The sequence below is a fragment of the Accipiter gentilis genome, chromosome 11 (genome assembly GCF_929443795.1).
Source record: "Accipiter gentilis chromosome 11, bAccGen1.1, whole genome shotgun sequence".
Taxonomy (NCBI): Eukaryota; Metazoa; Chordata; class Aves; order Accipitriformes; family Accipitridae; genus Astur; species Astur gentilis.
The window spans coordinates 16,104,523-16,125,499 of record NC_064890.1 but is presented as its reverse complement, the minus strand read 5'-3'; the positions used below and the strand labels follow the sequence as shown (position 1 = coordinate 16,125,499).

At 41.1% G+C, this 20,977-nt stretch overlaps 1 protein-coding gene and 1 long non-coding RNA gene across 8 annotated transcripts in view; one reads left to right on the top strand and one right to left on the bottom strand.

Annotated features, from left to right (window-relative positions):
* DUS4L (dihydrouridine synthase 4 like) overlaps nucleotides 1–20,977 on the bottom strand; it is a 42,020-nt gene that overhangs the window by 14,210 nt on the left and 6,833 nt on the right. For 3 of the 6 annotated variants that reach the window (XM_049814180.1, XM_049814182.1, XM_049814181.1), the window contains exons 6-7: nucleotides 17,866–18,092; nucleotides 14,874–16,274 (exon numbers count right to left, since the gene is read on the bottom strand). In XM_049814180.1, the coding sequence (XP_049670137.1) occupies nucleotides 16,027–16,274; nucleotides 17,866–18,092 (475 nt within the window). In that variant the 3' untranslated portion in view covers nucleotides 14,874–16,026. Of the gene's footprint in view, nucleotides 1–3,142; nucleotides 3,294–5,371; nucleotides 5,473–8,983; nucleotides 9,089–9,568; nucleotides 9,731–14,873; nucleotides 16,275–17,852; nucleotides 18,093–20,977 lie in introns of those variants that run through there. The other 3 variants (XM_049814186.1, XM_049814184.1, XM_049814185.1) reach the window with 3 other exon arrangements.
* On the top strand, nucleotides 9,894–17,859 carry LOC126044471 (uncharacterized). Of its 2 annotated transcripts, none has more exons than XR_007507675.1 (3): nucleotides 9,894–10,128; nucleotides 11,770–11,942; nucleotides 16,342–17,859. It is a non-coding gene; the product is annotated as an uncharacterized LOC126044471 (long non-coding RNA). The 2 variants fall into 2 exon arrangements; XR_007507676.1 differs by lacking the exon at nucleotides 16,342–17,859 and adding an exon at nucleotides 16,113–16,214.

Genomic DNA, 20,977 nt, shown 5'->3' with positions numbered 1-20,977 from the left:
GGGAATGACCACTTCTCTTGACCTGCTGACTACACCCTTACTGTTACAGCTCAATACATGATTGGCTGTCTACCAGGATTCCCAGGTCCTTTTCTGCAACACTGCTTTTCTACCCAGCCAGCCAGTCAGTCCCCAGCCTGGATGCTGTGCACTGGTTATCCTTTAAGATGTCGGACTTTGTGTTTGCCTTTGTTGAACTTCATGACATTGCTGGCAGCACATTTCTCCAACCTGTCTAGCTCCCTCTGAATAGCAGCCCTGCCCTCCAAGATATCAACCACTCTGATTTGGTACTGTCTGCAGCTTGCTGAGAGCACATTCAATCCTATCATCCATGTTGTTAATAAGGACATTAAACCGTATTGAGCCCAGTAAGGATCCCTGAGGGGCACCAGCTGGAATCTGCATTACTATCATCCTTTGAGCCCAAAGCCCCAGGGAATTTTCCACCCATCTTTTTTCTCCACTTCTCCAGCCCATATCCCTCCACAGTTAGGTTATCAGGATACCACAAGAGACTATATCAAAGGCCTCGCTAAAGGCACACAACATCCACTGCTCTGCCCTTTATCCGCACAGACAGACACCTTATTGCAGAAGGCAACAGGGATGATCAGGCATGATCTCCCCTTAGTAAATCCATGCTGGCTGTTCCAAGTCATTCTGTCCTTCATGTCCCTGGAAATGGCTTTGAGTAAGACTTGCTCCATAACCTTTCCACGGAGATGAGGCTGATTAGTCTCAAGTTCCCCACATCCTGCTTTTTGTCCTTGAAGACAGGTGCAATGTTTGCCTTTCTGCAGTCACCAGGATCCTCCCCTGATCACCATGATCTTTCAAATATGACAGAGCATGGCTTTGCAATGACATTGGCCAGCTCCATCTGCATGCAAGGATGCATCCCATCCCAGGATGCCATGGACTTGTATATGCCCAATCTGCTTAAGTATTCCCCAGCCGCATCTTCCATTACTGTGGGTAATGTTACATTCCCCACCAACTCTCATTAATGCTACGAGGCTTGTAGAATTTGGAGGCCAAACATCAGACCTTACCAGTAAGAAACAATGTAATGTAAGGTTGGTAATGAGACACTGAATGTCTCATTCTTTTCCATATCTTTTGTCATTTGGTCCCCTGCCCCATAAGCCCATGTTTTCTTTAGCTTTCCTTTTCTTTTCAGCTCTTCTCATCCCTATCTGGTTCAGCATGAGGTTGGCATGGCAGAGCATGGCAGGCTCTCCACATCTCCCAAGACATCAAGTCAGATTAGCAGATGAATGACTCTGTCCTACCCAGGGGACAGTCTCTGGTAACTATGACCTTCCTCTTTTTTGTGCAGACAGCTGGTAGATGAAGGCTCAGCTGGCCCCAGTACCTCCACTGATAGGAGGTAATTTTCCTCACCTGTACTCAGTGTTCTGTAATTGCTGAACCACAGATGGATAAGAGCTCTTGTTGTACTGCCAGAAGTGACAAGCTTCCAGCCTCCTCCATTTTGGGCATCTCCATCTTCCACTCTTCTGGAATTCTCCTATTGGCTGATGTGCTAAAATGAACCAAAACTGACCCAAAGAATGAACTAGGGGCATCCAAGCACCCATTTGCACCTACATGTGGTCTTAACTCGCTTGGGTGATGGCAGTAGCAGTATAGGATAAGGCAACCCAAGGAACACTTTTCCCCCTTCTCTGGCAGACATTATGCCTGTTTAATGGATAAGCAAAATAGCTCTGCTAAGAAAAGTCCTTTGATCTAGCCACTACTGTAGGAGTATTTACTTCTTCTAAAACTTGGTGAAAGGCCAGTAGCCCAGTAGAGGCCTTAAGCAAACCTCTTCAAGATCAGAACTTTTATCCACAATAAAATCTATTAGGGCCACCTGACAAGTTTTCTTCCTCGAAAGCCAAGTGGGAGTAGGATCCTGGGGGACCAGCTTTCAACTCTTGTGTAGGACACAATCCAGCTATTCCTCTCTTGGAGCAGAGATCACAAACATATTTGTGCATATTTACTTAACCTTTCTGAAGGAAGACAAAGTACATGATGCACTCCTATCACTACTGTGCAAGGCTACAGCCACCTTTGTTTTTTTCCGAAGTTTTCCTGCTCAAGTTTTGTACAAATTTTTCCTTGACACTTCTTTATGTACAATGCTTCTCAATGATCAGCTAAAATGGCCATATGTCACTCCAATGGGAAGAAGTTTGTCAGAAGTCTCTGTGATTCCAGGCATTTCCTTGTTCCGTGTTCCTCCTGCATACCTAGGCAATGTCAAGCAGCTCACTGAAGGAATTCAGAAAACGGTCAGCATTCTTTGCCCAGTGTCACCATAAAAATGTACAAATAGGAAATCGTCCGACCAATGTGTTTGTTTCCATTCATTCACATTATCTGTGTCCAATTAGTTCATGTGCTCCTTGCCCAACTGAGAAGATCTGCAGGTTGTTATGGTTACTGTGAAGATTCAGAGGCAGTCTTGGCTGCTGCTGCTGAGCAGTATAGAACTGTCCTTTCTGTTACCCCGTTTTATTAGCTGTATTTAAACATCCTGAAAAGGATACTGCACTCAGATCATAATATCATAGTAGGCCAGTTGGCACAAAGTGCTTCATCTGAAATAATATCTGAAACTTTCCTTGGAAGCCAGAACATTATCCTACAGTTCCTAACTTTGAGCTTCAGACAAAGCAGTTCAAGTCAGACTCAGGCTTTTAAGAACAACACAGCAGGATGCAATAATACCAGCTTGCAACATATTAAGATTATTTTAACAGTACTTCAGTTTGAGGTTTTTTTTTTTTTTAATTCCAGTTTTCTGTGTTCAAAACAAACAAAACATAGTGCATAAATTTAAGGAAGGAAATGAGTATTCCCTGAAGAAACTCCTCCTGCAAAATACATGTTTTCTCAAGCATTCAAAAATGTTTCTTTCCATGTGTTGCTCACATATCCTTCCAATCTTCAAACATTTGTAAGATATTATTTTCCCTGATCTTACTTGCCTCATAGCCAATCTGCTCATGCTTAATTCTTTAATCTCTTGAAATTGGCCGTCTAAACTTTTTATAGTTGTATTACTTTGTGCCATAGTTCCTGTAAGAAACATGCTACATAGAAATTAGAAAAATGTTATACTTACAGCCAAAGAAATAAGGAAAAACCTGAGAGATAGAGGTTTCTTTGCGATCGGAAGAGTTTCATCTGAATATGATCAAAGGCATTGGTATTGACATTTGCAGCCTTTTCGTTCACATGAACGGCCGAGTACTTCCTGACTTCCCTAACAGCATCTGTAAACAAAACCAGTTTGCTCTTATTCACATCTGCGGGTATGCATGTATGATAAACCAGACATAGTACTAGAAATACGTATTTGGGCTTTCTGCTCAGCAAACAGGCATAGGACAAGTAGTGACATCACTTACCCATACTTTTTAAAGATAGGTCTTGATAAATCACTGAAGCAATATAACATACTTCCAGAGATATGGCAAACCATTGCCCAAAACATGTTTGAACAGTCATTTCCAACACTTGCACTCAGCCACCAAGGATCAGGCCAAAGCAACACACTCTACAAATGTTACCAGAGACCCTACAGACAGGGTCAAAATGACACTGCTGACAACGAAATTAGAATCTAGCCAGTGGACAAACAGTGAGAAAACAGAAATAGAAGGGAAAAAGAAGAGGTTCCTCTGAAGTATATGCGTCATACAGAATTTGTTAGATAAGGATGTATTTTAGTAATGACAGAAGTGTCTGCTTTATGCTTGAGAAGGAAAAAATTATTTCTATAACATCCATCAAAATAGGAAGACTGTAGTAACACAGTGTTGAACATAAACAGAACTGAGGGGGTAAGCTACATCTCAGCTTGCTTTCATCTGCCTTTCATCCATCTTTCCGCTTCCTTTCACCTGTCATATACTCCTGATAGTTCTGCAGAAGGGCCAATACACTGCCAACACTTTTTCAAAGGACAAAATAAATAGGACTTACACCCACATAAAACCAAAACCTAATCCAGTTAAGAGTTCATATTACAATCTGTGAACTTACGGTCATGATACATACTTAAGGCCGATAAAGCACATAAAATCTCCTTCTGCACTTCAACAAAAACACACATTTCATGACACGTCATCAGTTCTTGCAGAATATTTTGGGCATGTGTTATTAAGTTACTGCAGCATTTATCTAAGCAGGCAAAATCAGCTCCAAAGAAAAGCACATGTGAAAAACATCACTTATGACTGTCTCTTTTATATTCATAAGTTATTTAGAATGAAAAAAAAAAAAAAAGATTTTAAGTGAAACTCCAAACAATGCAATGAAGACTAAGACCAAACAAAGTCCATACCCCTGTGCTATAGGAAGATTCTAGTCCTATCATCTTATGCTATGGGGCAAGCATCTCATCACTGCTTTACTTTAGCCCAAATCTATCTTTCTGCAAAATCAACGACCATTGCCAACTCAATACCAAACTTTGGTCAAAGTTTTCAACAGAAGTTCAAGGGAGTAAATGAAATCCATCAGTTCTCAATCTTAGGCCATTTACTGAAGAATCCACTTCCAAGGGTAATACTAAAGATCATCTAAAATAAAAAACACAATTATTTGCAGTTCCAGTACTTTTTTTAATATTAGGACTATAGTATTGCAGTTTAGTCTGACTGTTATATATGCAGTGCATCTGTATGTTTCTCTCAGCAGACAAGAAAATCACTCTTTTTTTTTCTTTGTATTTAAAGTAGCTTGGAATTAAACAGTGTTTTCCTTGTAAGGCGCTGGAAACACTTCAATCCATGGCTGAGAACTACTTCTACCACTGAAACACAGGAGAACTATTTCCATCACTGAATATGGGAGATGCTTACCACACAAAACAGCCAGGAAAGATATTAAATTAAATCAGTCAGGCATATGGTCATCATTCAAGCTCCAGTTTCACTAAAGCTTTACTCCTACTTGATATGCCTTAGGATCTACTTATAACAAGTGTAGCCAACAGCTGTTTTGTATCTGTGCTGACCAAAAGCTGACCAATAGCCCAGGGCTTTGATACAATCTTCTGGTCTTCTATTTCAACAGCAACCAAGAGAAAGAGTGCCATCTACTGCATGTTGCACAGCTCAGCCAAATTCTGGTATCAAACATTTCAAGTTCATTTACTTGTGTGAGAAAGTGAAACCAAGAGCAACCTAGACCAAGCCAAGCCCTCTCCTCTTTCATTCTACTGTAGAACTTTTAAACAAATTAGCTGACTTACATTAGGCTTGAATCCTTTCAATTAATCTACTGCCATATGAACTCCATATACCAATTTTTTTCCCCATTTGTTAAGAAATTACTTAACACTTACCAAGAAACAAGACAATCAGTAAAACGATTATTGTAAGGAACATCTTGTTCCAGAAAACTGCCATTTTGCTCCACAGCGGAATCATAAAAATCTTCTGCCATCTGTAAAATAGCATTGTGTTATTCAAAAATAATTAAACACTAAAAGAAAAGCATAATAACCTCACAGAAGAGAGCCTTGTTATTGATATGAGACTTATGTAAGGTCTCTAAACAGCTGCTTTAATTGCAATATAATTTAGGTACTCGTAACTTTTTCAACAATCAAACTTGCTCGTCTCTTTTTTGTTTGTTGTCAATACCAGCAAAGACAGTTGGTTCAACTCAAAAACTTCTCACATAACAGCAGGTACTCTCCAGATGTGTTTTATTTTAGCTTTTACTTTGGCTAGCATTACTTGGCGTTTGGTCCCGATTACAATAAACTCAAAAATGGGGTAAAGACTGTAAAATCCATTCCATCATTTTTATTTCTATCCACTTATACCCCGTGTTGCCAAAGAAAATAAAAACCCTCCACAAATTAAAATCATCTCTACCATCCTTCTTCAGAAGGCTATGTTTTACACTGATGAGTCTGCATAATTGTAAAGTACAAGGATTGTTATTACATTCTAACTTGCAAATGACAACAAAAGGATAAGTATCATGTTTATATTTTGTCAAGGGTTAAAAGCTCTTTCAAGCGCATAAATTTGCTGGCTACAGAAGCAACTTCAGTGGCCCAATGGTGGTGAAGACCATTTTTTTTGTTGTTTAAACAACCAATTGCCTATTCAATATTACTGCATGGAGGGCTCTGCAAGAATTCACACTTGCAGCACAAATGAAGAACATCTGATCTGCTCAAATGGATTGAAACCTGCAAGAGACAAAACCAGAGCAGCTGCTTGTCCTTTGCACAGGTTACAATCAGCACTATTGCACAAATGAAGTAATACCTAGTTATGCCATTAGGGATGCAACACAGGCATGCTAGTCACCATCTGATTATATCAGGTAAAATTTCCAACTTCTGTTAAGAGTATTTACATTTTCCAGAGACTGTTAAAATTTGTCCTTTAACAAAGCAGTTTTCAACTTACTATGAACTTAATTTAAATTAGACTGCAGCATCAGCTCCAATGGTTCCCTCTGGTTCTGCACCAGAAAGAATTAAAATGTTTCAACATTGTATGTGCAAACCCCTCATTTAAATCTTTTAGTATAATCTGAATTCTTTATAGCAGATAGCCATAGACTGTATCAACCAAAAAACTTACTTTAATTAAACCAAGCTACAACTCGAATGAAGCCAACTTGCTAACTCTTTTAAACATGCAATTCTCCAAGTTTCATACTGATCTCCATTTAAGAAGTGATCCTCTAAGGTATGATCTTAGACCGACTATACTGCCAAGTTATATTCAGGCTAAAAATAAGATCTCTTTACTGCAAAGTCTTCCTACATTACATTTTCACACTCGGTTTTCCTCAACAAATACTGACATTCACATTTATTAATACTGCATTTCCTTTTGGTGACAGAAGTCACATAAATATAATTCTTCCAAACCATAACACTGGCCACCACTATAGATGTACCACACTTTCCGGTACAGTTCTGTCTTTTTGTGTACTTGCATTTTTATATTGTCACTTTACTTATTCCCCAGGAACTTAAACACTTGGTAGCAAATTCAAAAAGGAGTTCATTATCCAAAAAACGTGCAGGCACAAAAGAGGCAAACAATCTGTTTGAAGACTGACAACCGAGTAAATCAAAACTTTAAAGAACAGCAGTTTCACATCTGTCTTTAATCACAGATGCTTTGCCCCTCTGACAGAACCAGCTCTAAGGCCATCAAGATGCATAAGGCAGAACTGCTGCCCTCTGGTACCTGCAACCCCACAAGACTCCTATGACAGTTAATTATTAAGACAGTAATTGCACATGTCACATAAAGGATAAAGCTATTTCACTCTTTCAGAAACCACTATTCAAAGGAATAGCGGAATGCTACAAACCAAGCACAAAAATCTATCCTTCGTATATAATTCAAAGTACTGTATTTGATGTTTGAATAAATTTTGGTAACACTGAAGGTTATGAATTTGCTTTTCAGCCACAAAGACTGGATTCAAGCCCTGTTTATAAGTGAAACCTATTTCAATATTCCCAATGTACTCTGCATGTGTCATCAGCCTGCAGAAATTCTTGCAGCTAGTTTCCCCACATAAGCCATTACTAATCTGATGATTACAATTCCCATAATACTTCTCCCTTCTTACATACAGTTGCACTTTGGATTAGAAAACAATAGAAAATATGAGAATTCAATCTATGTTGAAGTGCTGAACTCCTCACAAGCCAGCTTGTAAAAATCAGAAGTTAAATTAGATTTTAGAACAGTTTCATCTTCTGAAGTTGAGGAAACATGACTAATCGCTAATAACGGCTGTGGAGGATCCAACCATTTTCAAGACTCTCCCACAGGTTTAAGTAGTTAAATTATAATTCTCCACACAGCAGGGTTTTGGTTTAGGTTTTGTTCCTTAAGATATTACAGTAAAAGCTGCATTCTTCATTCTAAATATATCTAAAAAGATGCAGAAGGCAAACATGTAACAGTTTTTACAGAACACTGAGACAAAGACAAATTTTTTTTAAAAGTTTTAAGGTTTCGTCCTACCCAGGTGTTTTTGTTTTTTGTTTTTTTTTTTGTTTGTTTGTTTTTTTTAAGAATTACTTATACTCTGGAAAGAAATCATAAGTCTTTTTCTTGCCTCCTGTAGAGAAGCTAGGTTTCTTTATTTCCTATAAAGAAATAAAAATAACATTAGCAAATTTGAAGAGCTACTTACAGGAAACAATCTTAAGATAATGCTGTAAGCTAGGCCTTTGCGTATACAGTAAGAGTAATTAATACATGTTGTTTCTTTCCCTTACTAAGGGCATTTATTTTACAAGAATGAATTATTTTTCTTAAAGTTCGTGTTATGTTCCAGAAGTATTATTATTTTGTTAATCAATATATAAGTTTATAGAGGCCTTTATTTCAGTAGTCCTGAAATGCCTTTTGCATCAAGTTGAAGTCCACATTTTTTTTAAACAAACGATCACAAATTTCTTACAGCCCTTACACATGCTGTAGGTGACTAGCTTTGACTATCAGATATCTCTTATCTGTTCAGCACCCACAATGCCTAGTGTACGCCACAACGTTGTAAAGCTGCTCCTCACAAACTTGACAAACAACTGAAAAAACTACACCATCCTCCTGTTTCTTGCTGAGCTCACAGCACGGGAAGCCAGACGCCCTCCCGCAAACCAGCTACTCCAAAAACCCCCAAGAGAAGACTTGCTAAAGCAAAGCAGTGGGGCTCATCCTGGGAACCTTCACTGCTTCTTGGATGAATCAGCAGTGTGTGGAAAACAAACATAAAGCTCCTTAAAAGAGGTTTATGATTGCTGAAACTCCTGATGCTCAAGTCCCGAGCAGCATTGCTTCAGCTTAGTTCACCACTAGTTTAAGATGCAGCATAGCTCCGTGTTTATAAAAACAAACGTGTAAAATAAACCCAAAACAGTGAAAAGACCGAGCTGGGGTCGTCCAGCACACTTGAGTCCTACCTCAGCGGAGAAATAAACGGCAGGCAGAGTACGAGAATTACTCCTATTTCACCGTACAGAAAGGCGGCAACTGCCGTCCACTGGAAAGTCATCGTCCCGGCAGGCCTGCGAAGGAAGGAGCGGCTCAGGCGGGCCCACGGCACCCCAGCCGCCAGCACCGGCACCACCGCCACGGCGGCTCCGGCAGCCCCCCCGGGCCCAGGCTGCCTCGGGTTAGGCCACGGAGTTTCAAAGGGGAAGTACTTCTAAATAACTTAACTGCAGCTCCCGGGGGGTGTCCCACTGTACTGGCTTCCCCTCCCGAACCAGCCCCCGGGGCAGAGCCCGTCCGCCGGGGGAGGGAGATAGGAACCGGGACCCCCACCACCACCGCCGCCGCCGTGCCTGGCTCGGCGGGCAGGGCCGGGCAGGGCCGGGCCGGGCCCGCCGGCGGCAGCCCCCCGTGAGGTGACCGCAGCCCACCCCCGCCCCGTGCCGCAGGCTCCCTGCCGGCGCGCCGACTCCTGTCCCTACGCGCTGCCCGCCGCCCCCGCTCCCCCCACACAGGCGGGGAGGCCTGGGCCGCCTCGAGCCCGTCTCCCCCACCTCCACCACGGCCGCCCGGCCTTCGCAACCTCCTTGTCGCTGGCGCCCGGCTAAGCCTGATGGCGGCGAGCCGCTCTCGAAGGAGCGGGGCCTCGCGGGACGGTGCTGGCAGGGAACGAGCCCGTCCTTCTCCTTCCCGCCGGCGCTGAGGGGCGGTGGCACTGGCGGGGGGTAGGGGGGGCGTGCAGGCGCGGGCGGCCTCCGCCCCGCTCGGAGGAGGTGGGTCGGGCCGGCGCTGAGTGACGGGGAGGTGGCCGCCGTCCCAGCCGGGGAAAGGTGCGGGCAGGCCGAGGGGAGGGGAGGGGACAGTCCCCTCTATCCCACCCCGGTGGAGCTGGAGGCTCCCCGCCGCCCTCCCCCCTTGCCCAGAGGCCGCCTTTGGCTACCGGCCCGATTTCCCGGGCTCTGGCTGAGGGCCCGCGGAGAGGGATGGAATAACGACTTGCTGAGGCGTTCGTGTGGGGCAGCTGGAAAGCCGAGTCTGACGGTAGGCGTGAATCTACCAAGGGACCACACCTCTGTTGGGAAATGCAGGGATCTAGGCGTTGAGGAAGGTTCCGGTTGGTATCTTTTTCACATTTAGGGAATGGTTGTAAGCGTTTTGCTGCGGGATCTTGCTGTGATGGTCCCACCGCTCCGTGACTCGAGCTTATTTGATCGGGGACTTCAGCTGTGCTCTCTAGCACGCTCATTAGTTTCTGAAGTTCATGTAAAATACTGTGTCCGCCTGTCTGTCCCTCCCATGTGTTACACTACCTTAGTGTATTAACATCCTGTAAATCTGTTTTCTCAAGGAAAACAGGCCCAGTGTTCATAAAGACCCCACAAATAACAACAAAACAACAGTCTCAAACACTGTCAAACAGGCCTGTTTGGACCTCATGAATAAACCAATATTCCTTCAGAAAATCCTGTTCTATCCTATTGTCCTGTGTGGTACTTTTTATCAGCACAGTGAGGCTACGAGCACATTATTTCCATACTTTGGTACCCATTTTCCCATTTCTTGACCACCTCTGTCGCCACCCTTGTAACCCCTCCTTTGCCATGGCATAACCCTCCCCTAATCACTTTTCCCTGTTGTTCCGAGTTCTGCTGTATCTGTACCCATGTCCAGTATTTCTGATACCGTTACTTGTGCAGTCTTGGCCTTACGTGGTGTTACTGAGGTAGTGATACAGTAACTGGGTACTCGGCTCTGCAAGTTTCTAGTTCTGAAAGGACCCTCAAAATGACTCTCCAGTTATCCATATAGTTCAGTTTTTCACCTAACTCCCCCTTAACCACTGGTGAAATCCAGCCATCCCTCCCAGCGCTACCTGCAGCTTTTACCAGCTTCTCACCCTGTTGCATGTCATGTTCAGCAATCTCAGGTCATACCCAGGAGTTTTCTGCACCCTGTTCAGTTAGCTCAGGCCAGGGCCCACTCAGCAGCTCATTGACTTACCTGCAGCCTTAGCAGATCCCGAGGTGCTGCTCATAGAAGCGGGTTACCTTGTCTAGCTGGGCATCACCAGCCCTCTTGACACAACTACCTGCTTTCAGGAATTCTGTTCCAATTAATTTCCATCAAAATGAGACAGATTAAATGCTGCAAATAGTAGTTCTTTGTTAACTCTAATCCATTGGAACTGGCATGGGGTAGCAAGTTCTTGCATAAGCAGTTTTGAGTGGAGCTGTTCGCAGCTGCTCACAATCTGAAATTGTTTACACTTAAAATTTCCCAGGTCTGTGGCCTGGCGATGGAGCCAGTGTGTTAACATTCTCCTAGCTGCTGCCAATGTCTGGATGAAAGGTTACATCCCAAATAATTGTTTATGCATAACAAATATTGGAAAGCGCTACAACAAGCTATTTCAATCCAATCTACACAGTGGAAACAGCCTGGGTTTTAAGAAGTATTTCTAACATGTTTTCATAAACATATTTTTTCAGAAGCACAGACAAAATATAACGTCTTAGTATGTCCTTGTTACTACATTTTAGCTATTGGCCTACAGCCATTATACTTTATTGAAGCTGTTAAAATGTTATTAAAGACTTTCTCTCCTTTAATTCCAGAGCAGCTTCCATTTCTGAGCTGCTTACTCACCTCTTACTAGCACTGTAAGCTGCTCTCCCAGTAACCTAGCCTCATACCGACAGGACTATATTTGCACAGCCCCACTGCCAGAGACACTGAGTCTGCTTTTTCACTTCAGGGGCTTCATAAGATCTCAGAACGACTCACTCAGCCATGACTGCTGTGCACTTCCACTGCAGCTGATGCGTGTTCTGCACCAACCTGGAATGAGATCTGAGGAACAGAGAGAAGCCTCCTGCAAACATCTGTGAGACCTCCCTTCTGTTGAGTGCACTCTGCCACTCCTGGAAGGTATTCTAACTGAAGCTGTAGAAGTCTGTGTTGTTGATCTAAGGCTACCTATCTTATAGTAAACCACAGTGTGATAAATACGACACCACACAATATATATAATGGCTGGCTGCTTTAGGAAAAAACCTCACGAACCTTAAAACATTACAGTTAAAAGAAATACCTTCCTCTCTCACCAGTAAGGTGACAAAGTATTCAGAAATTGAATTATGAAATGCCTGTGTATTTGCAGCTGGTTAGAGGACAGAAATCCGACTAATTCTCTGCTGAAAGAAAAAGTTCAATCTTGTTCCATTCTAGTTTGGCTTGTATGACAGCTATCTTGTCATCACACACTGAATTTGCCCAACCATCAACTGAAGATAGAGAAGAGTCCTAAGGAACAACATAACAGTAGGGAATAGAGGAAATGGGATTGTACAGGCTGCTTGAGCAAGCTGGGGTTACTGCCACGGGGTAAAAGTTGCAAGAAAGTACAGGTATTATGAGAATATGGTGGTGTTGTGCAGGGTGGCTTAACATGAAGAGCTGCATCAGTTACAGGAGGCAAAGGACCTAAAATAGGAAAAAAAGCTTTGTATCTTATGTTACTTGCAGAATAACTTTTAAAAATTTGAAAACTGGAAAATAGAAGGACTGCATACTTGGTGATGTTACAAGTAACATACACAGGGAAGGAAAGGAATATATCTAGTGGCTGTGAGAGACTGAAAGAGTTAATGTCTCAAACATTGTGGTGGGGCAAGTTCTGCTTAACGACTAACTCTGCCTAGCAAGGAACCACAGGTGAGAAGAAGCCGATCAGCACCCCTCAGCAACAGGAGAGGGCGGACCGGAGGGTGCGCAGCTCCTGGTTCTGATGTGCTGAGCAGGACGGCTCACCATGCAGGGAAGGGGAAGTTACTCCCCAAACAAGCCCCAAGCCCAAAGGCTCACAAACCGCTCATGACACCTAATTAGCCTAATGCCTGCCCGAAGGAGGGGCAGGAATGATAAAAGGACACAAACTGAAGCCCTGGGTGTGCAAGCCCACCAGAATCGGACCCCTCAGCTGACTGAACCAACGCTGGACCCAGGACCAGTGAAATCTTGCTCTTTCCCTCTCTTTCCCTTTTCCATAATCCCTACACCTCATCCCTTTAGACATAAACCATTGACCAAGCCTGGGATGAGGAGTGGATCCAGCCACCCCCTAGCTCCTCTCTGAGAAGGAGTCTAGAAAGCAAGGGGGTCAGCTCTGAACCTCCTGACTCAACGGGAGGGCTTGCCTTATGGTCTTCCCTGAAGTGATCACCAGATAAGCAAGGCTTGTAGGATATGTTTGGTGATGCATGGTTAGCACACGTTACATGGTTTACTGACATCATTTCATGCCAATTTTTGTTGTGAGCATGCCAATTTTTTGTAGTGAGCATGCCTATTCTTGTGAGCAAATAAAAGTGAGTTTTGTGAGTTAAAGGATCTCTGGTGTTGTTTCACCTTAATCCTGACCTGGGAATCAGCAAACCTGAGTCATTGTCCTGAGAAATTGGGACATGACAGTGGCTTTAAACTGCAGATGCGTATTTTCCCATATTCAGATGGCTTATAATGAGAAATACGACCATATTCTAAAACAACACTGAGAGTTAAGTAACTCCCATCTTTACTCCCAATCGATGTATATTTGAATAGTATGGCTGTTCAGAGTATGGCTTTATGACTCCAATTTTGAAGTTTATTCTATGCCAACACAGTGAAGCGTATTCAGATGCATACAAATTCACAAAGGAAGACGGGTACAATTCATTTCACCCTCAAAAAGGGATGATAAACTTCCATTGACTTTTATGATGCGTAATTGGCCAGATCAAGCACTCCTTAATTACTAGCGATATTAACAGCAACCGAGGTCTTGTACTTCAGGCAGAAATCTCTATGATTGATCTCACACAGGCACAACAACTGCTGCCTTCAAAATCATCAAGTATTCAGTTCCTAAATAGGTCAAGGTATCTGAAGTCCTCTAAAATTCAATTTCCCCACTATTACCAGAAAAAAAACCCCAAAAGCACCTTGCATTTGTGTTATTTGATTATAATAAATAACTCTTTCTTCTCTCCTCTTTGTCGCTTATAGGACAGTTCACAGCAAACAATAGTTGCTTGCCAAATCATAAAAACCTTAAGAAAATGCTAACACAGGGCTTGGTTAATACTGTGAGGAATCCTCTTCTTCTACAATTCAGTTGTATAGTTTTACTTTTTAATTTTGATGCAGAAGGCTGGAGGCATTTTCAGAACTAAGGAGAACTGAGTATTGCACTGTAGTTGGATGAGCTTGAGACTTTTTAAATTCAGCAGTACAAAATACAGTGTCATGCAGTTGGGAAGTAAGAACTTTTGCTGTAAAACTGGGAGCTCATAAATTACATGATGAATATTAGTTGAGGATAAGTAAGGCATTAGAAAGAGAAGTATTAACTGCAGAAGACATTGCTGGGGTTTTACCTGGAATGCTATACATAATTGTGCTCATCCAATGTGAAGAAAATGTTACAATCCAGAAGAGTCAATTGTCTGAAGGAATGGAGAACCTATCCCACCAAAAAAGGTTGTAGAGATTGTCTCAATTAGCCTAGGATAGCAAAGCATGTCTGTAGTTTTCCATTTGTTAACACATCAGGAAGGTAACCATATCAGAAGAGTTACATAACTTTGCTGTCTTAAATAGTGAACTAGACTTGATGGCTCATGTCATGCATTTCAAACTTTTGTTTGTATGCCTAAATCAGACATATTCACTATGAAAAATGAACAAGTCTTTCATGCCATTGCATTAAAAAAATTGTGAGATTTTAGATATCTAAATGATTGAAAGATTTGGGGACTAGCATCAAAAGCAACCTCCCCTCCCCCAGGTTTTCATGTAATAAAAAAAGTACAACTGTATACAAATTAAAGTAATTTATTTAGAAAATTTAGAACTATTCACTTGTATATTCATACAAGTATCAGAGTCAGAAAACTAAGCAATTTCTGGTATGAATTTCTGTGTAAACATATAAAGAAAACAAATTATTTGATTACAAATAATTGTACTGCAGATTTGTGAAATTTCCCTGGCAGAACAAATGCAGCTGGTGTGTAATGTTATTATCTTGTTCTAATTTTCACTATTTCCCTCCTATACAAACATTCAAAGCCAAGTGTCTGTTGTGCTTCGATAAGCAACATGCCAGCAGGCAGAAAGGACTGCAAGAGCCCCACTGGGAGAATCTGTCAGCTTTTCTTTGACCTATAAAGTTCTGTTTTGGGAGGTGACAGGGATTTAATCTTTTGTATAATTATTATACAGTAGATAAACAAAACTGAATGTAGTTAGATTGAACTTTCAAGTCTTGTATTTTAGATTCAGCTAAGTTCGTACTTAGTTTAAACTATCTCTTCATTTTACTCTTTCATTCTTTCCGTCATCACTTATCTATTCCAGGTTTCTTGCACTATATGAAGTGTGGAATTTTTCCAAGTTCTAAGTTTAGAAAGTTTGAGTCTGTAAAAGGAACTTCTCATTTAGAAGAGGCTACTATGCTGGGCTTCAAGGCCTCACAGTCTTTAAGCTTGAAAAATCTACTCAAATCTACTCAAAGTACAGCTTATGTCAGTTAAAGCAAAAACTTCCATAATTGCTCCCTTTGTATTCTTTTGGTCTGAAATTCTTGGTATTATTTACAACTAGTCCTTCTGATTTTAGGAAGCTTCATGTTAAGAAAGGCCTTAGTTTTGCAAACATATTGCTGTAAGCAATTGTCTGGTGAGAAAATAAATTAAATTACTGGAGTCCTACAACAATCAATCCTCTGTGTAGTAGTGCATCGTAAACAGAATTCCACATTTGTGGAATCTGGAATATTTTCTGGAGTGAAAAATGCTGACATAAAAACACTAAAAATACAAAGTATCACCCTGATCATATGTTATGCTGTGTTGAAAATACTTATGCAATATATGAATGTGACTAAAAAGTAGGAACCCAATTAAAACTTTAACAATGTATCGACAATTGCAAAATAAAGGTTTACACAGAACTAAAATACTTTCAGTTATCACACACCGTAACGGTCATTCAGATAATCTAGTACTGCTGAGGTACTTGATAAAACATTAAAAACTTTCTTTTCTTGTTTTGAAGTTATCCGTTCCATCATGTACATTAAGTGATGGTGAAAACATGTAAAAGGAGTTCCATGCTCAAGAGCAATGTCAACCCAGTCCTGGATGCACTTCAAAGGTGTCTCTTCATATCCTGCAAACATAGCCGGATTTGCTAAGAGTCCTCTAGCCACCATTATACCTTCAAATTGGAAATTCAAGCAGTAAGTTACGTTATAGTTTAAATTTTACATTAAATCTTCCTGTAGGTTTTATAGAGCACCCCTCAGGACAACCACCCAAAGCTTACAGACAAGTAATGGGAAGAGCAACAGGGATGAGTATTATAGCTATACCAGAGAAATCCATTTAACAATCCAAACCTCAGACTACCTACAACACCTGTCAACACATTCTACTTGATGATGTATCCTTCCAGAAATTTTCAAGTGAAACACAGAAGCCTTTCTTCACTACTTTTTAAACTGCAGTTCAATAGTATTTTGTTTTTGTTTGCTACACACATACAAACCTGTCTTTTTAACATAAAATTATGATGGAAAGACATAAGAGTAGCAATATGCTAAATTTAGTAATTTTTAGTGCAACTCAGCTGATTCACTAACCTAGAATCTTTCTTCCAGTAACGGCTCGATGTCTCAAATATATAAATCTCAAGGCTCTTTGTCTGCAGTAAATATTTCTAAACAAGCCAGTGTATTTCCAACTATAATCCCAAATTGTCAGATAAACCCACAGAAGTTCTATTGTAATTTTTCTGCAATTAAGGGATTCTGTTTTCCTGCACTGTCAACATATAATCTATTGCACTTAGTCTCTTCTTAAAAAGTAGGATGATCAAATATGACAAATTTCTTTCGCTATTGTACATGACAGAAAAAAAATGATGCATTCTATTTTTGCTACTGAAGATGGTCAGCTGGGCTATAAGAACATTCTTTTCTGTTATATATTTCCTTCCTGCTTTGTATTTGGGGGGGAAGTCACTGTAGCAGCATGGCAGTTTGGTTCAACTAGTTTTTGTTGTTGCTATTAAACATCAATAGTATCAAAAGAAACCTGCCACATGAACTTTTTCTTATGACACTAGCTACTGTTCTCTGTCTTGTATTCTCCAGCTGTAAGATCCAAAGTGTGTAGATACAGATTACCTCTTCAAAATATATACTGAATTTCCATATCGTCTTGAAACCATAGACAGTTGTAGGAATCTATTGTGACTAAATAACTGCAGGGCAATCCTTTACCCCAAAATTTTACCATTGAAGTATAAGACAAGGTAAAAACATACAGATCTGAGAGTGCAATGCCTCACTGTGTCCTTGAAGCTAACCATCTTAACTGTTAAGTATCTGGCTTAACAATACTTCCTTTTTACACCATATTCTTATAATAAGAAATCTGCTCCAATGTGTAGGAAGTAGAGATTTCCAAGTGGAAGCTTACAGTTCTTTAAAGATGAGCAGCTCCATAGAGACAGAATGAATGTCTGAAGGTCCCCCTGAACTCCACTACTGAGTGATGAGATAGCATAATTAAGCAAAGAGCTTTTGTAATTTCCCTCGGAAATCGTTATTTATGGCTTTGAATAACAGTGCTCTAGTGCTCTGATGATTACAAGTGATTGAGTTTATAAGGCATCTAAAACATCCTCTTTCATTTGACTCCTCAAAGAGTGAAAAGCACTCAAATCATGTCCTACTTAGAGCCAAAATAAATACTTTGAAATCTGATTTGTAAGTTTACTTAGAAAATAGGATGTTTAATCTTACCATCTGCTCCTGTCAAGTGATGAACATTTTCAGCATCTTTTAAAGTTTTAATGTCTCCATTAGCCACAATAGGTATAGACATGCTTTGTTTAATTATTTTAATTGCATCATAATGTACAGGCTGATGTCTTTCTTCTACACTTCTCCCGTGTACTGTAATCCATGAAACTCCAGTTGCTTCAGCTTTTTGACACAGGTCAACTGTTCTTTTTAAGTCCTCATGGATCCTAAAATTGCAAAGAATGAAAACATTAGATAGTAAGTTACTGAACTGTATAAAAAGCTCCCCTGCGTAAAGAGGGGTTACCACAGATTTGTATAAATAACAGTATAAAGAAAATATTACTGTTGGAAGATAAAGAAGTTTTTTTCTTTTAATAAAGACTTATGAGTTTAATGTATTAAAAACACTATTTAATTTAGCATTTCCCAATTATATTACATCTCAAATACACATGGTAGATTTTATAGAGATTGAGCAAGGGTGCCCAAAAGATTCTAAAATAAACATCATTATTTTGCATATTTTGTGGAAAAAAAATCCTATCTGTAATAGTTCCCCTTTCCTGAAGGACTGCTGACTAGTTGAAACTAAACTGACAAATATGCAAAAGCCACATAGATGTGTGGATAAATAGCAGATGAAGTGGTACAAAGCAATGCAAAGCAACAGTTAACAGAAGTTTAGAAAGTGATGAAGGGAAGCAGGATGTGTTCCTTACAGCAGCTATGGGGACCAGTTCCCAGTTTTGTTACCCTTCCCTTTACAGGCAACCACAGCTGTGACTCTGGCCTCCCAATGTAAATCCTTGTGATGATGCAGACTACGCATTGCTTTTCTTTTATGGAACCCTAGACCTTATAACTTGTACTTTCATGTCGTTTGGATTGCAAGAAAACTCTAGCATCCAGTATTTTATTTGGGTAAGTAGTCAAAGGCTGGGCTGGTTCTACTATCTAATTTTGAGATTACTTGCCCCAGATACTCTTTCACCATTTGGAGTCAAAAAATCTCAGCAGTCTTCCTGTGTAAGGTAATTATTATAATGTGTAATATTAAATTAACAGAATAAACCACAGAGCACCTTGTGGTGTGTACCTTCTATATTCTCTCTCGGGCAGAGAAATGCTTACCCCTAATAGCTGAGATACTGGTCCATACAGGTGGGGAGTAGGACATACCCTCTTTGAATTACTGGAAAACCCGGCACAGCTTCTCCACAGCTGAGATGCAGGCTTGTAGGGAGGAAGAGAGATTTTCTTTGTATTGCTGGAGCTGGCAAACCATTTCATCTGATTTCATCTGTCATTGGTGCCTCTTCATCCTTCCAGGTCAGTATTGCCAGTGGGCTGGCATACGACGATGGTGTGCTCTGTACAAACTTCTGCCACATGCGTAGTGTGCACTGGACTTTGTCTGGATCTTTGGGTAATTGTGTGTTGTCTGGGTCATAATAAATCATCTCTAGCACAGCTAATTCCCTCAGATATTGGATACCTCTCTCCATGGTGGTCCACTTGTCTGGTTGACACATAACATCTTCCTTGAAGGGGTACTTTTCCTTCATGCTTGACAGGAGTCGCATCCAGAGGCTGAGGGGTTGTGTCCCTTTTCCAATTGCCTTGTCAATGCCACCTTCCCTGGAAAGCGATCCCAGCTTTTTGGCTTCCCTACCTTCTAATTCCAGGCTACTAGCCCCATTGTCCCAGCATGGGAGCAGCCAGGTGATAATGTGCTCACCTGGATGGCTGAAATATTTTCGTGTATCTCACAGCTCACTCAGGGATAAGGATCGGGTGATTACCTCTGCTTCTGCCTCTTCCTCCTGTTCTCATGATGACCCTGGCTCATCTTCATCCTTTGCTAAGTGAACTGATTTTTTTTGTATATTTCTTCTGTATGGGGGCAACCAATACTGGTACGGGTTGGTTCACTGGTTCAGCTGTAGTGCCTGTCACCAGGGTTGGAGGGGCTGTGGTGCCTGTCACCTTGTTGTTAGATCCAGAGACGTTCTCTTCCCCTTGAGGGTAGTGAGTGGTGTTGAACAGGGCTTGACAGGCATGCACTAGGCCCCAGCATGTTGCAGTGATTTGTGTCCCTCTGTAATTTCCAGGGTGACATCATACTTTTTGCAAATATTTTACTAGTTTTTCAGGATCCTGCACTTGTTCAGGAGTAAAGTTCCAGAACAATGGAGTGCCCACTGTCCTAGGTACTTGCCCATACTATCCCACACACCCTGCCACTCATAATTATGCAGCCTCAGGGCAGATCTCTGGGTGATACTCTTAAATAGTTGTTTAACCCTAAACAAGACCTGAACAACATTCAGGAACATGCTAGTTCCTAGCAAGCAGACCATGCTGGTTTCAACATCCTAAGGGTACTGAAATATTTCAAAAGTCTCAAATGCTATTGTAATTAGACTGGAGGAGAAGGGAACAGGGAAGAAAGGTGTCTCGCCCATAGATTGGCTCTCCGAGGAGGAAAGGTAAAGGTTGTAATTAAGTTTCTCACAGATGGCTCCCGAAATATAGAGGTGATGACAATGCTGAGTGCAAATACCAGATGAGTCCCAGGACTGATAATTTTATCATACCATAAGCCAGTATTACACAATACATCTAAGTGAAAGCCTTAATCCACCTCCCATGGATGATAAGCAGCAGGACAGGGACTGCATACAGCAAGTGAGGTGATACATAACAGAACTCTAAAAATGAGTGCCACAACTCTAAGAGCTCATAAGTTGACATTGTGACCAGCAACTATTAAACTAATATAATGAATGCTTGTATCAAATTTGTTTTAATACACTCTGGTCAGATCCATTGTTTGTTATCTCAACCCTTTGTGCCCCACGTTGGGTGCCAAAATAGACTGTCGTGGTTTAACCCCAGCCAGCAACTAAGCACTATGCAGCCGCTCACTCACTTCCCCCCCCCAACCCAGTGGGATGGGGCAGAGAATCAGAAAAAAAAGTAAAACTCTTGAGTTGAGGTAAAGACAGTTAATAGGTCAGAAAGGAGTAGAATAATAATAATAATAATAAAAGAATTGGAATATACAAAAGAAGTGATGCACAATGCAATTGCTCACCACCCACCAACC